This window comes from Ictalurus punctatus, chromosome 10 (assembly GCF_001660625.3).
Source record: "Ictalurus punctatus breed USDA103 chromosome 10, Coco_2.0, whole genome shotgun sequence".
Lineage (NCBI taxonomy): Eukaryota > Metazoa > Chordata > Actinopteri > Siluriformes > Ictaluridae > Ictalurus > Ictalurus punctatus.
The window spans coordinates 16,109,758-16,130,221 of NC_030425.2; the positions used below are offsets into that span (position 1 = coordinate 16,109,758).

At 39.3% G+C, this 20,464-nt stretch overlaps 2 protein-coding genes across 5 annotated transcripts; both read right to left on the reverse strand.

Moving 5' to 3' along the window:
* Positions 1-56: 56 nt before the first annotated feature.
* lim2.2 (lens intrinsic membrane protein 2.2) lies at positions 57-7,313 on the reverse strand. 4 transcript variants are annotated; one of them, XM_047158041.2, is made up of 5 exons: positions 6,570-7,313; positions 2,855-3,091; positions 2,118-2,258; positions 1,100-1,234; positions 57-248 (listed from the first exon to the last, which is right to left on the reverse strand). In XM_047158041.2, the coding sequence occupies exons 2-5, from the start codon at positions 3,030-3,032 to the stop codon at positions 160-162; spliced, it is 543 nt and encodes a 180-aa protein (XP_047013997.1). In that variant the 5' UTR covers positions 3,033-3,091; positions 6,570-7,313; the 3' UTR covers positions 57-159. The 4 variants fall into 4 exon arrangements, with proteins under 4 accessions (XP_047013997.1, XP_053539300.1, XP_047013995.1 ...); XM_053683325.1 differs by having other exon boundaries at positions 1,100-1,216; positions 6,466-7,313; XM_047158039.2 differs by having other exon boundaries at positions 6,466-7,313.
* A 518-nt stretch (positions 7,314-7,831) lies between these two features.
* Positions 7,832-20,161, reverse strand: ftsj3 (FtsJ RNA 2'-O-methyltransferase 3). The gene is made up of 21 exons (XM_017477813.3): positions 19,999-20,161; positions 18,664-18,769; positions 17,861-17,907; positions 17,687-17,766; positions 17,500-17,599; positions 16,863-17,057; positions 15,932-16,047; positions 15,732-15,836; positions 13,592-13,692; positions 13,380-13,466; positions 13,146-13,301; positions 12,382-12,517; positions 11,865-12,052; positions 11,633-11,747; positions 10,575-10,665; positions 10,115-10,262; positions 9,931-10,019; positions 9,524-9,626; positions 9,239-9,422; positions 8,980-9,074; positions 7,832-8,577 (listed from the first exon to the last, which is right to left on the reverse strand). The coding sequence occupies exons 1-21, from the start codon at positions 20,063-20,065 to the stop codon at positions 8,190-8,192; spliced, it is 2,697 nt and encodes an 898-aa protein (XP_017333302.2). The 5' UTR covers positions 20,066-20,161; the 3' UTR covers positions 7,832-8,189.
* Between the last annotated feature and the right edge of the window lie 303 nt (positions 20,162-20,464).

Sequence of the window (20,464 nt, forward strand, 5' to 3'; positions counted from 1 at the left end):
ATTGTGCCACCAAACAATCCACAAACACACACAACTGAATTAGCTTAGCATCCGAATAGTGCAAAAAAAAAATTTTTTTATTTCAACCATATGTTGCTATTGCAAGAATGTGAATGTTTTAAAGAGTCATCTTGTAATAGTTGAAACTCAGCCTAAAGGTTACTGGTCAGGAGAAATCCAGCTGTCTGTAGGATTTTGAGGCGCTGGTTCAGCAGTGCTCCTCTTGTAGCCACAAATTTGGAGGATGCCTGAAATGTTCACAGTATATGCTGCTTAATATACAAACAGAACTAAAACAGTCCTGTATTTCATTTAGATTCATATCTTTCTTGATTTTACACACTTAGTGAAGTCAAGCTCATCTTCATTATTTTTTTTATATATTTACAGTTCTCAAACTGGGCGGCCGCATAGAAATGATCCTTTAAAATGTATTTTACCTACATGTAAGTCGGGATTGTCAAGCTTTGAACTACGATGTACATAAAAATTTGAAATATTAATAAATCATTTATACACAGCACACAAAGCTGAAACGTCACCAAACAGAGACATCCGTTGATATACTAGTGTGCAGTGCTGTTAGGCATATGCTGATAAAGCCTAAGACTATTTAAAATGGATATGTTTTTAGATAGAGGATGTAGTCTCTTAGATGAGAAAGTTAATACAGAAGGACCTATTGCGAAAAAAAAAAAAAAAAAAAAAACTAAACTGTGAAAATTAGACAATTCTAGGGGGCCACAGAGGGATGCGCCCTACACAAGACAGGCTTCACGCTGAAAAAAATTGAGGACCACTGATTTACACTTTTTAAAAATGTAAAGCTGTATTGAACAGATGAGTGGTAGATTTTTCCCCTCAAGTGCCTGGTGATTACATGTCCTCATAGCTAGTTACATCCATCAATAGAATCTAAGCACACTTTACACAGACTCATGGTTCAAAAAAGTGCACAACACCACCTAAGAGCACTGGCTGCTCTCTGGTTTAAAAGGCCTATTACAGAGATGAGAGAGAGAGAAAGTGAAAGTGAGTGAGTGTGTGTGTGTGTGTGTGAGTGTGTGTGTGTGTGAGAGAGAGAGAGTGAGATAGTTACCAGCTGTTATAGTCAGAATGATGCCGACCCAGCCAAGGATGTAGGACCATGAGAACCTCCACTCAATGTAACGCTTGCCAAAGAAGTTCACAGTCACACCAGTGTAGATTGCCAAAGCTAACAGAGCAAAGAAACCTACAATATAAAACTGGGATTAAAACCAGGGAGGACAAGAAGAAATTATTACAGATTGCAGATCTGTAAATTTATAATTACAGATTATAAATTTTATACTATAATGCCACTGAATATTGGTTTCTGATTGGACTGATGGTGTTGCTTAATTTTATCTAACAGCTGCTCTGACAATAATTGCATTAACATGCCTGTACTAATATGTTATTCTTCCAATAGTAATGTCTAGTAATGGACTTGTATGGTGGACGCTCCACATAAACAGATTGAAAATGTGTGTACAGGGTGATGTGGTGCAGTTTTCTGTGAGGAAAAGTTTCTTTTATGGAAGGAGTCTTCTGTGGCAGTGTTTTGTAACTGTCAGGGGTAAAGCTCAAACCTTACGTTTGACCTGACATGGGAAAGACTTCAGCATGAAGAAAATTCGAAGTTTCTCAGTAATATAACAAGGTGTGATTTTTGTCTAAGTAACTAAAAAAAAACTTTTTTTCATGGACATTCCACAATGACGTGTCATTCTTTAATAAATTAAAAAAAATTGCAGTCTTTTGCACACTTCTGGGTGGTTACAGTAACACCTCGTTTTTCATCAGGCCACATCACACCACACTGTCAATTATTCCTTACTTAACCACATATTCAAACATAAGAGAAATGCTCATGCTAATACAGTAAGCCTAGGGTTTTTCATGCTTTAAAAACAGAAACTGGTGATGCATATTAAATCATGTCGTGGATAAATTCCAACCAGTGACTGGTATGAGGTTAGAGCAGTGAAAACACAGAAATATCACTGTAGGATTGTGTGTGTGTGTGTGTGTGTGTGTGTGTGTGTGTGTGTGTGTGTGTGTGTGTGAGAGAGAGAGAGAGAGAGATATCCCACCAGACAGCAGTAGAGTGATTCCTGCAGTTCTCACCCTCGTGTTTTTGGTTCTGTTGGAGAAGGCACTGAGGCCCAGCACCACACCAGCGAAGCAGCTCAGCACAGACAGCAGCATGAAGGCTCGCGTGGCATCCCAGAAGGCTGTGGTGCACAACAAACACATTTCACAAAACTCAGCTCATCTGATACACTGCTACATGAATAGATTAACATTCATTAATCATCTCTTACTAGTACTCACTGAGATATGTAAAGCAGCACCTAGTGGCTTTACATGGACATGGATCTATAATATATATGTATTTTATGAGAGTTTGCAGGTGTCTTTAATTATCATGTAATTTATTTTATTTTCTCTCCACCACTTTCTCTTTATTCACATTACTACTGCTTTATTTTCCCTGATGTCTGATGCTGATTTTGTCTTTTCTACTTTGTTGATAGTTGATATGCTCCGAAATCAGTTGCTTGTTTGGGATGAATACAGTTTATACAATTTAGATCTAATCCTCATCTTGAAAGAAAGAAAGAATTAATCAGGGGAATTTTAAAGTTACCATAAAATCTAATTTGTTCTATACAGAACAATAAATTGCTTAATGTGGCAGTTCCATTCGATGGAGAAACAAACCTTCATCAAGAAATCCTGATTCTATTAATTGGAAAACTGGAAAAACACGATTCTATCGAATTTGACAAAAACCTTTAAGAGTTTGTCATCAGAATGTGTAGCTTACCCACAGTGAGTGTGTGAGCATGGCACTTCTTGTTGATGCAGAACCTCCAGAGGCCCTGATTGGCAAAGTTTCCCGAGTAGCGATACTGCATCCAGAAGTCAGTGGCTGTGGAAACGATAAGGAGCACGAGGGCGGCGGTGCCACTCAGCGTGCCTCCTCCTGCCAGCGTGTAAAGCATGGAGGATGGGCCCAGGACAGAGTCCTAACAAACTCTGAGAAAACACACACACAATCCTCCTGCAGGACAAGAAAACAGAAGAATAATGCTATCATTACACATTAATGGTCTCTTCAAAAGTTCAATATTTGTGTCTTATTTTCAAATGGAGCCACTGATTAATGCCAAGGTTTCAGATCATCCAGTTACTAAGTGAATGACGGCTGGTGAAACCACCATGTGGTACGAAGTATAAAACCACATGCTTTAGTTTATGGAAAATTATAAAGCCAAACTCAGAGGACAAGACGTAAGCAGTAAATCACTGCTTCATAGGTATATAATTACTTCCTGTAGCCCACCTGTCTATGAAAAGGGCCTACCACTGAGCAGAGATTATATGGATGGTGGTTTATTCTCAGAACAACAGCGACACTGACATGGTACACCTTTAAAAATTCAACAAAGGGTTTTCTTTTAGAACAGATTCCAAGTGCAACCCTAATTTGAAAGCTACGAACCCTAAATTAACCAATGAACCCTTAATTTATAAGAATTTACCATATGTATTAATTGGATAGGTGCGGTAAAAACTCCAAATTAATGGTAAATATTTTCTTCTTAATACCTAGAACATTTAGCTGGACTACCTTAGCATATGGTTAAAATCCTCTACTCCTTTCTGAAAGAAAACACTTTGTTTATACTCTGTATGTTTATACATAGAAGATTTTAGGCTTTCCACAGAGGAAACATAAGAATGTAGTGTGTGTGGTGCTGTTATAAGTGGACCAGCGACAGCAGTGTTTTTGAGCTTTTAAATATTGTGGAATATTCACTGCGCTTTAAAAACATACCTTGTAGTTGACGTGTTAGAGGCTAAACATACACACTGTGTGATAATCCATCATCAGTTGTGCTTTCATCAGTGTCCGGACAGAAAGGGGGCAGAAAGGGGTGACAACACATTGTCCATAACAACAGATGGGCTATGCACTGAATTACACAGAGGGAATAAAACACCTGGAGTGGTTCTGTTATAGGAAAATAATCAACATCGCAGTGAAGTGATGTGAAGCGGAGTTCCTCCTTACATCCCGATGTTGATTCTTTTCCTATAACTGTACATCCTGCATTGTTGAAACGTCCACAAAACAGGTTAGTTATCACTTATCTTATAGCAGCTATAAACGTTCGTTCCCTTACCAGCCTTTCTTTTAGTTAATTAAAGTTAATGAAACAAAAACTCCGCAAACTCCGCTGTCCTGCCGATTTTCACATGTCAGAAAACTTAAAGTTATAGCTGCACCTCTGACACTGGAGACTCCTTCCATAAATGTTAGATAAAAACGTCTGCTCACAGACAACTTCATCACATCAATGATTTTTTTAAAAATTGGTTTATGTGGATCGTCCAGTATACAAGTCCCTGAAAATGAACTATTACTATAGAAACAATAACGCATTAGAGCAATTGCACAAACCTACGATTTGCACTATTGTCAGAGCTGCTGTTATAGAAAATGAATCAATATATTTCTGACCAGTCAGACTGAGATTTCAACAGTCCTGTGGTATAAAGTACTGTAACTCAGATGTGCCAGAGCTCAACCCAAGGCAAACCCGAGCTGTTCAGTCAGCAATTAATCTGATCAGCTGGTGCATTCAATCTTTTTTAAATGCAGATAGTGCCAGTGAATGTGAGCTGTCTACACAGCACACTCTCACTCAGCACATTTTAACACCCAAATACTGGACTCACTTGCTCACACACACAGCAAATAGTTGTGTACGTCACAGCCACTGTACTGAATATTACAATTCAACATTCTTCTGTAAAATAACAGGTCTATTCATGTAGAAGCTCAGAGAAAGTTGTCACAAATGGGTGCAAGTGCAAAGGGGATAAATTGGTCCTTTGTGCCTGAATGACGCACACTTTTATGGCATTATGTCAAACGCTGCTGCAAATCTGATCTTAATTTTAGTCATACACCGGACCTCGAGTTGTTCATCGTCTCAGTCTTGATGTCATTTCTGACACACACACGCACATGGTTATGCATAGAAATGAACAAAAGAAAGCCCATCAGAGTTAAAGAGATGTATCTACATCTTAAATTCAAATCACTTTCCTCCTCAGGATGTGTGTGCCAGCTTGGTGTCTCTCCACGCCAGCTTCTGGCTCGGGTAAAGCCCAAACTTTAAAGGGAGAACTGCATCAAGATTCGTGCCTTTATCTTGTATAACATCATTTTAAAAACTTTTCTCCCAGATTACTTACTGAAAGTGTCCATGTTGAGTTGTCAAGCTTATTTTTAAAGGTCATTAATTGTATTATAGAAAATAGAGAACATAATTATACGACAGCAGATTTACAACCATGGTGTTGAAATCACCATTTCATCAAAAAATCAAAATTTATATCATCCATACTTTTTCCAAAAAGACAAATGGACCTGGATATTCAGTTTTTTTCTTTCTTTCATGCCTAATAAACAACCTAGTATCTTTAAACTATAGTTTTCAAACTTTTCCAGAACATAAGGATTCTTATATATCTAAAGAAGTAGTTTAGCAAGAAATGACTTAGAATTTAATACAAAAGAAGTCAATCAGAAGATGTGCTTCATGACTAAAGTTTGCTTCTTAAGTTTAACACCCTAATTACATGGCCTATGAAGCTAACTACCCCCTTTTTTCTTTTCTTTCTTTTTTTTTTTTTTTTACCAGTTCATCATTTTGCAAATCATCCTACACCATCATCACAACTGTCTGTCTGGCTCAGTAACACCATTTCTACAATAAAACACTTCCATTTTATTTCATTATTATATCTACTTTTTACGAAACAGTTTATGCACAAGTGGTGTGACTGAGTCCAATATAGTGTGTTGTGATAATTTAGACTTGCAAACTCATGAAGTGCTAATAAACAATAAGCTAGCCTTATCACTTAGCTTCACAAGCTGTGTAATTCAGGTGCAAAACTGAATAAGCAAACTTTAGACACATTATACCACAGCGCTGTTGAATTCTTGATTCTGATTGGTCAGAAGGTCTTCATCGATATTCTATAACAGCAGCTCTGATCGGATATATGACTGCAATCTCAGTAAAATGACAACTGGTGTCTTTTTGTCATGAAAAAACGAGACAGGGGAGTGAACAACTTTTAGCTGCTATAATGTAAGTGACAAGTTATAAATGGACAAAAAGCATGCAGCATTGTTCATTAATAGATTAAAACTCATAATTGTTTGCACATTGCTGTGAGTAAAACACTTCAGGACATGCTTTTACAGGAAAATAATCAAATCTAGAGTACTAACAGTAAATTCACTTCATGTTTGGCATGACACCACTCAGTCATTTAGTTTCCTATAACAGCACACACCGATGTTTAATTCCATACTCAGCATCATCACTACTGCAGGATAAAGTCAGTACTCACTGTCTGTAATGTCCACCTCTTTCCTTTACTGATATCAAAACACTTTTTTGGAAGAGTGTGGTGTGTCCCAGTGCTGTGTGTTTGCGTTTGAGTCCCGTCCTCACCGTTTTAAGCCTTCTACCCGCAGCCGTCATTGTTTCAGCCACAAAGGAGGGAATGATCCAGAGCAACATGTGAGATCTGAGATAATACCCCTCTCTCGCACACTCGGTCATTCAGCGTCTCGTGCACAATCACGCCAGTCTATTGCCTCTGCTTCACTGACGTGCCATGTCTTTCTCTGACAAACATTTCTCTCACACTCCTTCAATATCATGTTTGGCTGAGGAAAAATCCCAGTTGCAGCCACTCACATGTATTCAAGATCAAGAATACAAAATATTTTTTAGGAAAGAAAACCTCACCCTGGACATTTCACAATTCAGAATGAAGAGTGGTGTGATGTGGTCACACCCTGAAGGTGATCATTTTCCTATATAGTGTTTTATTCCTCTAAAATCCGCAGCAATTAATGACACGTTATTTAGCCACTTATAGTTACGTTTACAATTATAGAACGGCCATGAGAAGTTACTTCCTGTTATTACAGACATTATAGCAGTCAAAAACAGTCATTTACAAAAGTCCAGAAAGGCCACGAGTTATTTTTTTTCTCTTTCATCTGAAGATAACATTCATTAAATCACAACTTATTTTTCCTCAGATGTCAAAATGCATTACTGATCATACATACATCAGGGAGTTCCTTAGCAAGAAACTGGACCATATCAAGAGTTACACGACGTCGTTCATTAAAGAAAACATTTTCTAAAGATCTTACACTTAGATTATGTGGATGTCCACCATACATAAATCCCCGCGAACAGGTTATTATAGAAACAATAATGTATTAGAATGCGCATTAACAAACCATTTGAGTAAAACTACAGTCAGAGCTACTATTATAGGAAACTAATCACCTTTCAGTTTATACAACAGAACTGTTGTATAAAAATTACACGAATACTTTTTTTATTTAATTGAAAATATTAACATGAAACTGAATGTAGTTCAAATGACTCAAAAATCCAAAATACATTTTAGACAAAACATTATACAACAATCAATACTCCTCCAATCAGGAGGCTTTGAGGCATAAATCTTATTTATTATTACCAATGTGTCTATAAATAAGATGAAGCACATTTTCATGTTTTCCTGCAATAATGATTTGCGATGGCTATTTTAACTGAAAAAGCAGAAAAGTTGTTTGTCTACTGTATCGGCTAAACCCTAAATGCTACGGCTAAACCATAAATGATAGCACCTCTGCAGATATTACACAATCATAAATTCTGACATAATTTAACAATAAATCTATAAAAAAAAAAAAATGAAATGATACGGCTAATCCGTAAATGTTGGCCCATGTTCCCATATGACAGGTACCTAGAATGACAAAATGATCAAGAGTGGTCAAGCAGGAAAACACGAAAATGTGCAGTTCAGCCAGATTAAGGGTTTTGATTGGGAAACAGTCACTCATTAGAGAAAACACAAAACTGACCAATGATCAGCACAAAATGCATATTCTGTGATGACATCACCACATACACAGTAAATCCAGGCATGTGTGGTATCATCCTGTCCACTAAGTCCATGTAGCCTGGAGTTAGCACAGCTCAGCTCTTTAACAGCAGTCCCAGCTGAGTGTGATGAGAAGTTCATGGTCATGTTTCACTCCCTCACTTCCTGTTTGGACGCCCCTTCCCTGCCTTTCCCCCTCTTCCGCCCTTCCCTGCCATTCCCCCTCTTCCGCCCTTCCCTGCCATTCCCCCTCTTCCGCCCTTCCCTGCCATTCCCCCTCTTCCGCCCTTCCCTGCCATTCCCCCTCTTCCGCCCTTCCCTGCCATTCCCCCTCTTCCGCCCTTCCCTCCCTTCCTGCCCCCTTTCCCCTTGTCTCTTTGATCCTTGCTCTGCTTGCCACGGAGGTCTTTCTTCATCCGTCCGTCCACCACGCGGAAGACACCCTTCACTCCTGGGGGACGGCGGATTTTACGCCCAGCACCCTTTTTGGCCACGACGTAGGTCACTTCCCTCTTCTCCTTACCCACACCAGCCTTCTTGTAGATGCTGGAGAAGAAAAAAAAACAAAAAACACATACACTTGAGTCAATAACAAAAAAATAAAATTAAAAAAAGTGTATAAGTGATGAAGTGGAATTTCACTGATGAGCAACAGAAATTCTCATTTTTATTCAGGGACTTCAAACCACTTAAAAATCAAACTCCAGTCAATTCCACAGACCAATCATTTAGCAGTTTTCTTGATCTTCGTTTAGTACTACAAGTTCCTATTTGTGTTTGGTTTCTCTAAATCTTGAGAGGGAGGGAGAGAGAGAGAGAGAGAGAGAGAGAGAAAGAATGAGAGACAGATAAAAGACCAAGAAAAAGACAGGCAGAAAGGCAGACAGAGGAACAGAGAGAGAGACACAGAGTGGGAGAGTGAGTGTGTGAGCTGATGTAAACTCTGACCCTCGGAGCTGTGCCATCTTCTCTCTCTCTGAGATGTCCACTGTGTTGACCACAGCTTCAGCCTTCTTCTTGGCCTGCTCCATCTTCTTCAGCATCTACAACAATACACACAAACAGTCATGTGTCTCGCCTTCACATACGTCATCAGATTCTTCCTTCCATCCATCCCCTCCCTGCATGCATGTCTCTCCTCTCTCTCTCTCTCTCTCTCTCCCTCCCTCCCTCAGTCTCTCCCCTTCAGTCTCTCTCTCTCTCTCACCCTTCTCTTCTTGCGAGCTTTGGCCTCTGCTAGTCTCTTAATTGGACGTGCGTTGATCTCCTTCCACTTCTGCTTGTACTCCTCCACCATCTCTTGTGTGAGTGGGATGGGTTTCTTCCTGTGCTTCCTTTCGTCGTCTAAGAACCACACTGGAATCTCGCCAGTCTCCTGAGAACTGGAGAACCTAGATGAAGAACCAAGCACAGCGCCGAGTTATCCTCTGCAATAAAGAGGTTCTACTAAACAAAAAACACTAATGTGTGGTATCACAGCAGAACGGCTGACCTGTGGAAGGACTCATTTATCAGGTCCCTGCGTCTCTTCTTGGACGTGGCAATCTGAGCACCGAGGGCCAGACCCTCAGCGTCCAGGATCCGAGCACGCTTACCTGAAACAAAACACCACCACTTTTAAACATTACAACCAAAACTTTAAATAGTCAAGTAATAGAACAAGTAATTAAGCAAATCTTACAGCTACTGGCTTAGCATTGTGTAGACAGCATGCCTAAATCATTACACATTAATTTCAAATCATACTGAGAAACACTTAGTTTGCACACTGGTAAAATGGTGGCTATATAGCAACATTAGCTTCCAGTACAAAACTAAGTAAGAAAATCTCAGACACCAAACATGTCTTCTTGCACAGAACCACTGCTCCCCCTGGACTCCAGATGCCCCACTACGTACTTGTGCTCTCTACAGGAACTTCTTGAAAGTCATCATCATCTCCAGCTAATTCACTAGACCCAGAGGTCTTCTTCATCCTTGCTATTTCTCTGTGCACAAAAAAATAATTGTTACGATAAATAGAATTTCTAACAGAACAATTATTAGGTCAGTGTACAATGGACCACTAAGAAGAAGTCATTACTCCTCATCATCGCTGCTGTCACTGTCCGAGTCGTCATCGCTGTCCTCCTCACCTCCTGCTGCCTCTACTGCTTCCTGAGAGGGAGTGGTTGGCTCCTCCTCCTCCTTCTGAGCAGGCTCCTCTTCAGCCTTCCTCTTTTTGCCCTTTCCTGAAAAGGAGAGTGATGAGTAAACCACATTCTTCCAGTACAATACACACACCCTTACGATCAGCTCCAAAATAATTAGCACCTTGGCACAGGTAGGTGACTCTCTTAAAGAAGTTTTTGATAAGGGCTTTTTAAAATTTTTCTGTTTCTTAATACATTTACTTCAGTTAAAGTTTGTTTTTCTCTAATTTTTAGTATGATGAAGCTAAGTAACCACAAACATTTTCTCATAACATTTTTTCCCCCCCACAAAGGGGGCAGATAATTCTGGAACTGGCTATACATAAACACACCCTGCAGGAGAAGAGTTACCTGCAGTCTGTTTGCTGTGCAGGAACTGGGTCTGTTTGAGTTCCCTCAGTGCGTCTTCGTCTCCCTCGAGGTCCAGCTCCGAGAAGATATCCTGACAGCACATACATTTAATCATTATCTTCGTCACGGTCACAGAACATTATCTTTAGATCCCTCAGTTCAGGCCCTCAGTTCAAGATTAGTAAACACTAGTAGTGAAGGAGGAGTGGGTCAGTCGCAGTGCAGGAGGCGTGGCCTCCGTGCCAGTCAGTCCCAGGGAAGGAGGTGTGGCCTCGGTGGCGGTCAGTCCCAGGGAAGGAGGCGTGGCCTCGGTGCCAGTCAGTCCAACGGAAAGAGGCGTGGCCTCGGTGCCGGTCAGTCCCAGGGAAAGAGGCGTGACCTCTGTGTCGGTCAGTCCCAGGGAAAGAGGTGTGAGGCTCAAAACTGCATTCACGTGAAATTAGCTGACAGTAACCCGATAAAACAGAGGGATATTCTCAGAGCTGTGCATGTCTTCAAACTTGAATTTTTTTTGTCCTGTCACAGCTTAGAAGAACTTAAGTTTTTCACCGATCTGTAGATATACAGAGATTTGTAGTACTACTTATTACATAGTCAATACTACAAAAAAAAAATTCATGAACATGGTGATACATATCCTGATATTACAGCCCTCACTGAACAAACTTTGGAAGCCATGGCCATTTTTACAGAAATTACAGAAACAGGTCATTAATATTATACCAACATGCTGTGAATACACCATTAGTGTTTCCCATTGAAGGAGGTCTAGCCTCTGAGAAGGCGGCGTAAAATTGTTCACCATGTATGGAGGGATGTGTATCATATTATCCCGGAAGGAAATGGAGACCTTGGAATTATAACCCATTAAGATGATATGTCCAAGTGGATGACTTCATCTTCCATGAAAAGAAACACACAGAGAGAGAGAGAGAGAGAGAGAGAGAGAGAGAGAGAGAGAGAGAGAAAAGAAACACAGGCTCCAAGCACATCAACACCACGGTTCAACATGAGGGAGACTTTAGCTGAGAGATGAGCGGTTTGATATTTACACCCACCTTGCTAAACCACATGCTGGTCTGTCGGTCTTGTTTTTCATTCTTTCCTTCCAAATCCACCAGCAGTTTGTTCCCTTGCTCCTCTTCATCCTCATCCACCATAGCGAAGGAAACCCTGGAGAAAACAGAACACAGAAATAAAGTGCAGAAATAGTTCAGCTATCTGGCCTTCTAGAAAATTTATACCAAAAAGAACTTTATTAAATAAAAGGTAGCCATCTGGCCTACACACTTTTTCTTGGGAAGCTTCTTCAGCTGCTTCTCTTTCTCCTCAATCTCGGCGAGGTCATCGTCATCCAGGTCTGATGCCAGAGAGACGAGGTCGCTCTCTGATTCGGAAATGTACACGTCCTCCTCTCCTCCCTCATCCACCAAGGCATCTGCTCCAGTCATATCACCCAATGTAAGCTTATTCAGGTCCTGGAGGAAAAGCACAGCGAGAAAGAGAGAGAAACACAGAGAGAGAGAGAGAGAGAGAGAGAGAGAGAGAGAGAGAGAGAGAGAGAGAGAGAGAGAGAGAGATTTAAATCCGCTGCAGTGTTGTATGACATTTTATTAACAATCTGGCAAACAACCTTAAATTTCAAGAAAAGAAAACTTCGATTTTATCACCCAACAGGTTTTGTATGATCAAATACATTTGAGTTAAAACAAAACAAAGCACTTTCAAAAATTAATGAATTAGGAATGTATTCGCTCTCCTCTAAGCACGTTCCTAATGTTCTCCGATCAAGTGTGATTGATGCTACCTTGGCTTTACTGATGGTGCTAAGGGAGAACATGCTCGAGTCTCCGGCGTCAGCGATGGAAACTCCAGGCAGGTCCATCTTCATCTCCACTCGCTCTCTCTGCTTCCGTCTCTCTTTCAGGAGCTTCTTCTTTTTCCTGTAAGCACCAAAAAAAAAAAAAAAAAACCCGGACAAAAGCCAAATTTAGCATCTAGCTTTGCAGCATTAAGATCCAATTTTTTTTTAGTTAATGCTTGGAAGACATTTAGTGGTCACCCATATGTAGAACTTGGCTGAAGTGTTTCTTTAAAAACATGTACTTCTTTAACCAAAATGGAACCATCCAATGTGTTCCAACAAGAATAAAGGGCAGAAGGAGTCAGACTTTATCTCAGGTTTCTATTGAATTATATCAATACTGTGCACTGATTACAGTGATTATATCTCATCTTAACCAGAGAACAGACTGTAGAATGGCTGACTTTACTTCCTGGTTGACTCAGTTCTCGCTGAAATTAACTACAGTGGCATTTTTTCATATTTCGGTTCATGAATATTTGATTTCTAAACTTCGTCTGGTTAAAAATGTCAAAACAATTAAAACCAGTCAACAATTTACTTTCAAAATAATAATTTCCTGTTTCAGTGCATGCCAAAATACCCCCCCTACTCATTTGCATTTCAGAAACAGATGCATAAAATATGGTGATGCTAGGGCATACAAATTTTTACACTTGACTATATAGTGTAACAACACACCAAAACTCAGCGTGTTGATAACGTACCGTTTCAGCTCCGCAATTTCCTCTGCCTTCACCTCAGCCAGCTGCTTCTCCATCTCCTCGTCCTCATCTTCAGCCTCATCATCTTCGTTCTTATCCACCACCTCCTTCTTCTTGCTGGGTTTCTCTGCATCGATTTCATCATCACTAGAGCTCAGACTGAACCGAAGAGACAGATTAGTGACTGCATGACAGAAAAGCTGAGCATATTCCTGTCACAATGTAAACACCTAGTACCTGATCTCTTGGTCCAAGTGCTTTGCTTCTTCTTTCAGCTTTCTGGCTAAATACTTCCTCAGCTTGGATCTCCACGACAGCAAGAGACTGAAACACAGAAATAAACTCTTTAGCCACTATTAAATAAAACATATGAATCATATACACTAAATGAATCAAAATCAAACACATTACTCAAAATCGTAATGTAAACAGTGTAATGTGTGACCTACCGCAGTTCTTTTCTTCCAAGAACCTTGATATCTTTACAGCATTCTTTAATTTCAGAAGATGTGGCTGTGTGTGACTCCATCACTGGATCATCAAAAGTGATCTGAGCGACAACAGGAATTAAAAAAAGGGATTAGATTACTACTTTATTATGATAGCACTGTATAGATGCCCTTTGATGGGATCACTATTCAGTTTTTATTTGCACATGTAAGTAAGGAATAAATCACTTGAGGGATGTGAAAATAATAAAAAAAAACGAGAGGTGTGATGACACGGGGGTTTACTGTTACCATCCTGCTGTTGATTATTTCCCATCAACACAATCCCTGAACTGTTCTATTTAAAGACCGACCGATGATCAGTTTTACCGTTATTCCACCTGATATTTAAGCATTTGTCCATAATCGGTTATCGGTTTTGTAATATCGGAATAACTGAAATATAAAAGAGAAAACGCCCATCTTGTGGGCATTTTGAGAATTGCGCACAGGAGCGGTATTGCAGCGCTAAATCTAAGGAAGACCAGTGAACAACGGTGTGCACAGATAAAGTATACTTGCTTTGCTTTAATTAATAAACTTACAAATAACAGCCATTCATGTACAAATTAGATGTGCTACATAAATGCTTGATATGTTGTTTAAGCAGCTTGGCGCTAAGAAAGAGAGACAAAGTCAGTTTACCTCATCGAAGCTTTTACTTAAAAAAAAAAAAATTAAAAAGTCAGTCACTATTTTTTGCACTCTTTCAGAATCATCTATTTATTGGTGTATGCGTAAGAGTTTTGTTTTGTATGCAAGGAGGAAGTGAAATTGTGATAAATACAACAGTTTGTTCAGTTCGGTGGTGGTGGTAACATTGTGTCAAAAACAGAAGTAAAACAATAAATAAATAAATATCAGTTCCGCATATCGGTTATCGGGCACATAAACATGCAAAAAATTGGTATCGGTTATTTAAAAAAAAAAAAATCTATATCGGTCGATCTCTACTTTTATCCTTCTAATGTCAACACTTTGCCCAGTGTTAGTTCCCTGTAATCACTTATGTTATAACAACTACACTATATGACCAAAAGTGTGGGGACACGCCACCATCACACCCATATGTGCCTACTGAACAGCCCACTCCAAAGTCAGTCCCCACTTTGCTGCTATACAGTCTCCACTCTTCTGGGAAGGCTTTTCACTAGATTTTGGAGCATGAATTTGCTCATTCAGTTAGAAGAGCATGAGTAAGGTCAGGCACTGATGTCAAGTGAGGAGGCCCAGGGTGCATTTCATCCCAAAAGGTGTTCAGAAAGATTGAGTTCAGGGGTCTGTGCAGGCCATTCGAGTTCTTCCACTACAACGTTGGCAAACCATGTCTTCATGGACCTTTGTTTGTGGCAACAGTTTGGGGAAGACCCATATATGGGTATTATGGTCGGTGTTCACATACCTTTGGCCACATATAGTGTAATAACACTTTTTTCCTTTTCTTTTTCTCAAAGTTAATAGGATATAATGTAGCAGGTCTTACTACAAAGAAACCGCAAAACTTAAAAAAAAAAAAAAAAAACTTTAAACATTAAAAATCTCTTTACAGAAAATTAACATATCGACGATTATGCATTTCGCTTAATTGTGTTCGCGCATCGCAACACATTTAAAAAACTTTATTATTATTATTATCCTCAGATTACACAGAGCATCCACCATACAAGTAACTGTGAATAAGTTGCTACTATAGGAACGACAACACAGAGTTGATCGGATTTCTATTCACACACTGCTGTTACAGAAAATGAATCCGCATCGTCTAACTAAACAGATTTAAGAATTGAAGGATGCTGATGTATAAAATGCATTAATACATGATGCACTTTACAGATAAATAAATATCAAGTTTGTCCCAACTTGTGTTTTTACACAAGTAAGTTGTGATACTCTACCAGTTATAGGAACCAGTATCTACCAGTTACTATACTGGCTTCATTAAAAGGATGGATATAAAAAAAAAAAAAGAAGATATTTTTCAGGCTTGACAGAGGAATTAAGAACTGCTCTTTACTACAAAAGCAATAGTATCAGCCTCAGATGATCCTCTTCTAACAATTATTATAAAACACAGGAATGATTAATATGAAGAAATTCTTACCTCGCTAGCTTTGCTCAGGAAGTCCACTGGGTTCTCAGCTCGTAAAAATGCAGTAACTGAGAATGTGTGATACTGGATCAGGTCCCCATCAGCGTAGCCTTCTGCCTATTAAACACACACACATGCACACAATTCAAAAAACAAAAACAACAAGCCATGGGATCCTGGACTCCAACATACGCTCAGTTTTAAACACTTACTTTAGGCTTCTTCGACATGGTTAACTCCTTTACTGTCTTTACTTGGACCTCCACCTCTTTGAAGGCATGCTTAGGGTCGAAAAATTTGTTATCGATTTTGTCAGGGGCCAGAAAACCTGGTAAGCAAGAAAAGAGAGTTCAAAAATAAGTGTATGGGAGATTTGGTCATTCAAATGCATTTCTCTTCTTCAGGAATGCAGGAATTTTAGATGCATTTCCACCGAGTCAACCAGGAATGATTTTTAGCTCATGCGCTGCAGTAACTACAGGGGTAAAGCTTCTTGATCTGAATCTCAAAAATGTCAAAAACATTACAATTACATTGTGTACATATCTCGAGGCAACATCATATCTGCATAACACAGTTAAATAAATAAATAATTAAAAAGACACAAACAACACACTATTTCAGTATAAATCTCCTCCATGATTATTGTGTTGCTGGGTCAGGAACTGTAGACTTCTCATTCAGAATAGTTCTGGAATTCAGAAGGTGCCAGAACCATCAGAATTACAGGAAATGTGTAATTCCTACTCAGAATAGTTTGAGAATTGAGAAGGTTAGGGAACATTTAAAATTTCAGGAAATGTGCAGTTCTAATTCAAAATATTTCTGGAATTCAGAAGGGTTCTGAAACGTGGTGAATTCCAGGAACTGCACAGTACTCATTCAGACTAGTTTGGTAATGGAGTTCTCTGTGAAAACAACCTTAAAGACAACATGAAATGGAAAATCAAACATGTTTTAATTTTTGCAACCTGAAGTGATGTCTGAGTAAAGAGGCATATTTGCTTGTCAGAACTTGCTTATTACAACTGGCATCTCAATACATCTTTGCTGACTGGTTACTTTTTTTTTTTAATCCCACCCACAATGATATTACTCAAAAGTCAGATGGCGTTAATAAGCTAACAGACCCAAAGCTGTTACCTTGGCAGACGACAAAGATTTCAGCGGACTCGTTACGGGATGCCTGTGGTTTGGTGGCCTGCACTTTCTTAAAGAACTGCTGGAAGATCCACATGAGCGGCTGGTAATCTTTGGAGCGAAAAACTTTGGTGATGAAAGTTCCTCCTTTGTTGAGAAACTCACAGGCGAGCTTCAGAGCCATCAGGGTCAAGTGAGCTGAGGACGAGAAACACAAACTCATGTGTCTCGTTACAGTTTCATTACTACATATTACCTTTGTTTCATTACAGTGCTGTTAGTGTTCAGCTAACAATTATTCAAAACAATACAATAATTTAATGAAACGCAAACAGACTAGAATTATCCATTCATCCATTTTCTGTACCGCGTATCCTTACTGGCTCACGGGATATATTGCAAACAGGTGAGGAAGTAAGGAAAATGCAATCATAAGGGAGGGAGGAGCAAAAGCACCTTTTCCCCATCTTTTGTTTTGTTGGATTTGGAAATTTGATGTATCTGATGTAAACTTTAACAGACATCATTTTACTCTTTGGCTAATTAAAGCTGAATAATAATGAATTCAGCTGAGGTTATAATACTGAACCCAGTGCGTTGCTGTCCCTCACTGATGTCTATGTTTTTTTTTGGTACAAACCCTGTGAGAAGGCGTCATGCTGCCAGTTAGCTCCGACGTTTGGGGCACCGTCATTCAGCACCACGTCCACTTTCCACATCTGCAGCTCTTTCTTGAGAGCCTGGAACAGAGAGACGGGTCAATGACCAACACGCCGTTAATGTAAAAAGTCTAGAAGCCCGTTGTGTGTATCGGACACCACAGAGACCTGTCTGCACTTGTCTGTGGTGATGTCCTCCTGCAGGGTGACTACGTTGGGGATGGGTCTGATGGGCACCAGGTCCACTCCTGATCATGAGGAGAGGGTGAAGAGTGAGAAAGTATGGTACAAAGAAACAACATCGAAACATCATAATGACTCGAACATGAAACCCGGACTCACCGATGATCAGACTGGACACGGGCATGAACTTGGATGCTACTTGTAACCTGTATGGGGTGAAAAGATTATGTAAATGTGGGATGGCACTAAGAAGCGATTACTGTACTTTCACAATAGGAAGTGACAAAGTGACATACGAACACTCAATTTTTTACATACGTGTGCAACACAGAGCTTGGATTTCAGTCACAGCAGACAGTAACAAAGTGACACCATGACAACATCTGAATTGAGTTTTTTTTTTTCTTCAATTCTATACAAATTAAATACAATGTGATGAACTGACAAATGAACGGATTCCTCAGACCAATCCTATGGTGCAGATGGTCCGTCTTTTCTCCAGTTCCCCACTCGCAACTTACATTCCTACCAGCAATAACAGTGATTTAATCTTATTCTGTCGTATATAAATGTATATATAGGGATTATGAAGAAAAATAAAGCTTGGTTTGAAGTAGCAGTGATCATTGGTGTCTGTGGTGAGTGTACATAGCTAGTACTGTTAGATTTCTTTGCTGCTAATCTTTCAACAAAAAATCAGTACAAAAAAACACACCATATTAATCAAACTAGAAATCTTCACACTAATTAGTGCATTATTTCATTGTTTAATACTTAGATTTAGAACCGGTATACATCTCATATAATTTCGCTTCTCATCAGAACTAAAAAAAATTAAAAATGCTGGACGGGTCATGCCTACAAGAGACAAAACACCTTTTTGTCTTTTTGCTTGCTAGTGTGAACGTAGAGTTAAACTGCACAAATGCTCACGTGTCAGGACAGATGCTGCAGAAACTTACCATCCTCCTGGAGCAGCACACAGGTCCAGCAGAGCCCGGGCCTTCTGCAAAAACTGGAACTTACGATTCAGCTGGATTAGCTTAAATGACGAACGGGATCTGTAGCCTGAAAACAACAACAACGAGGTTCACTTCACACCAAAGCTGCTTTTAATATTTATTTAATCTGTAACCATTTCCTTTGAGTCTACTTGCTGACTCTTCACTACAGCTGCTTCAATTTGATAGAAATTATGGAATTTTGGGAAACAAACAAGTAAACATTTGGCATGTGGCACTGTGACCAGAGACGACTTCTTTCAATAACAAAGAAGCTATAATCTAAAATGTTCTATTCTGATCAAACTTTACTCTTTTCTATTTTATTCTATACTGTCACATTGAGAAATGCAAATGAGCTGGCATTGTGGTAGTTCAATTGTTAAGAGGTCGGACTTCTGACCAGACGGTCGGGAGTTTAAATCCAAGCACCACCAAGCTGCCACTGCTGGGCCTTGACCCTAAACTGCTCAAATGTATAAATGATATCAATATAACTCGCACTGAATAAGGACATCTGCCAAATGCCATAAATGTAATGTTGTAACTTGGTGGTTAAGGCTTTGAGCTACTGAACGGAAGGACGAAACGCCGTCAGCCAATGAGTAAAATGTAAATGGTGTTCTATAAGCATGGACTGCAGCCATGATTTTGAGTGATATAGTGTGAAGCTCTTTGTGTGTGAGAGGCAGCGGAGATTAGATTATAATCTAGATTAGATTAGAAGGGTGTTAAATCATATTCCGGTATTCCCAACCTTAAGCAAAAACCTTAACCCTCAACTGCCCAGTTCAAATGTAAATCACTTTTAGATAAACATGTCAAACAAATAAATATAATTGACACTATAGATCATGACGATTCTATGAATATGCAAACTAGCTCATGACTCCATCTGGCGACTTCTAGTGAGTTTTTGAGCATGGATTAGCTACTTTCCCCTGAAAAGGCTTGGTAACACTGATTAAATGTCACACAGTTACATTACACAAAGGCTTCTTACTAGTGACTGACTGACACACACACGTTATAGTTTTCTTCTTTCTACCCCACACCACGTTTGTCGCTAATTAAACATTTAAAAAGTGTCAGCAGTCTTTACTGTACATATAGATATACATGATGAACACACATGATGTGACTGCCTATTTTACTTTCTATGAACTGCACTTATACAGAAAAGTGGAAGCCATTTTAAAATGAATCCACGCATCATATGGGCTGTTAGCTACCGCTATGAACTAGCTAACTTGCATGCAGCAAAACAAACACACAGATAAAAATAAACTGACTCACCTGTTTCCTTTGCCAAATGATAAAATTTATCTTTACGAGTCTTTCCGACTTTCAACTTTTTCCCCATTTTGGATAGATTTTGTGTTAGCTAAGAGATAAATGCGCAGCACTTCTAAACAGGTCCGGCTTCCCACACGTGCACTATTGCGACGCAGACATATGACATCACCACTCGGCGTATACAATGTCAACCAATATGAAATCATTCATCGATACTATGCATGTAAAGGTTGTTGTTTTTTCCGAAAAATTTTAAAGGATATTGATGTCAGTTGTTTCTTTTGTTGTTTAATTTGGTGCCAAAATATATTTCTCATTTGGCTTGTTTTTGCCTCTTTTCTCGTCATGTTTTATTGTACTGAACATTGAAACGACCGTTTCTTTTTATTTTGAAATGTATTGTTTGACAAGTAAGTGCCTTTAAATGTTAGGTCTAAAGAGCTGTTAAAATTGAAGCTATTATAAA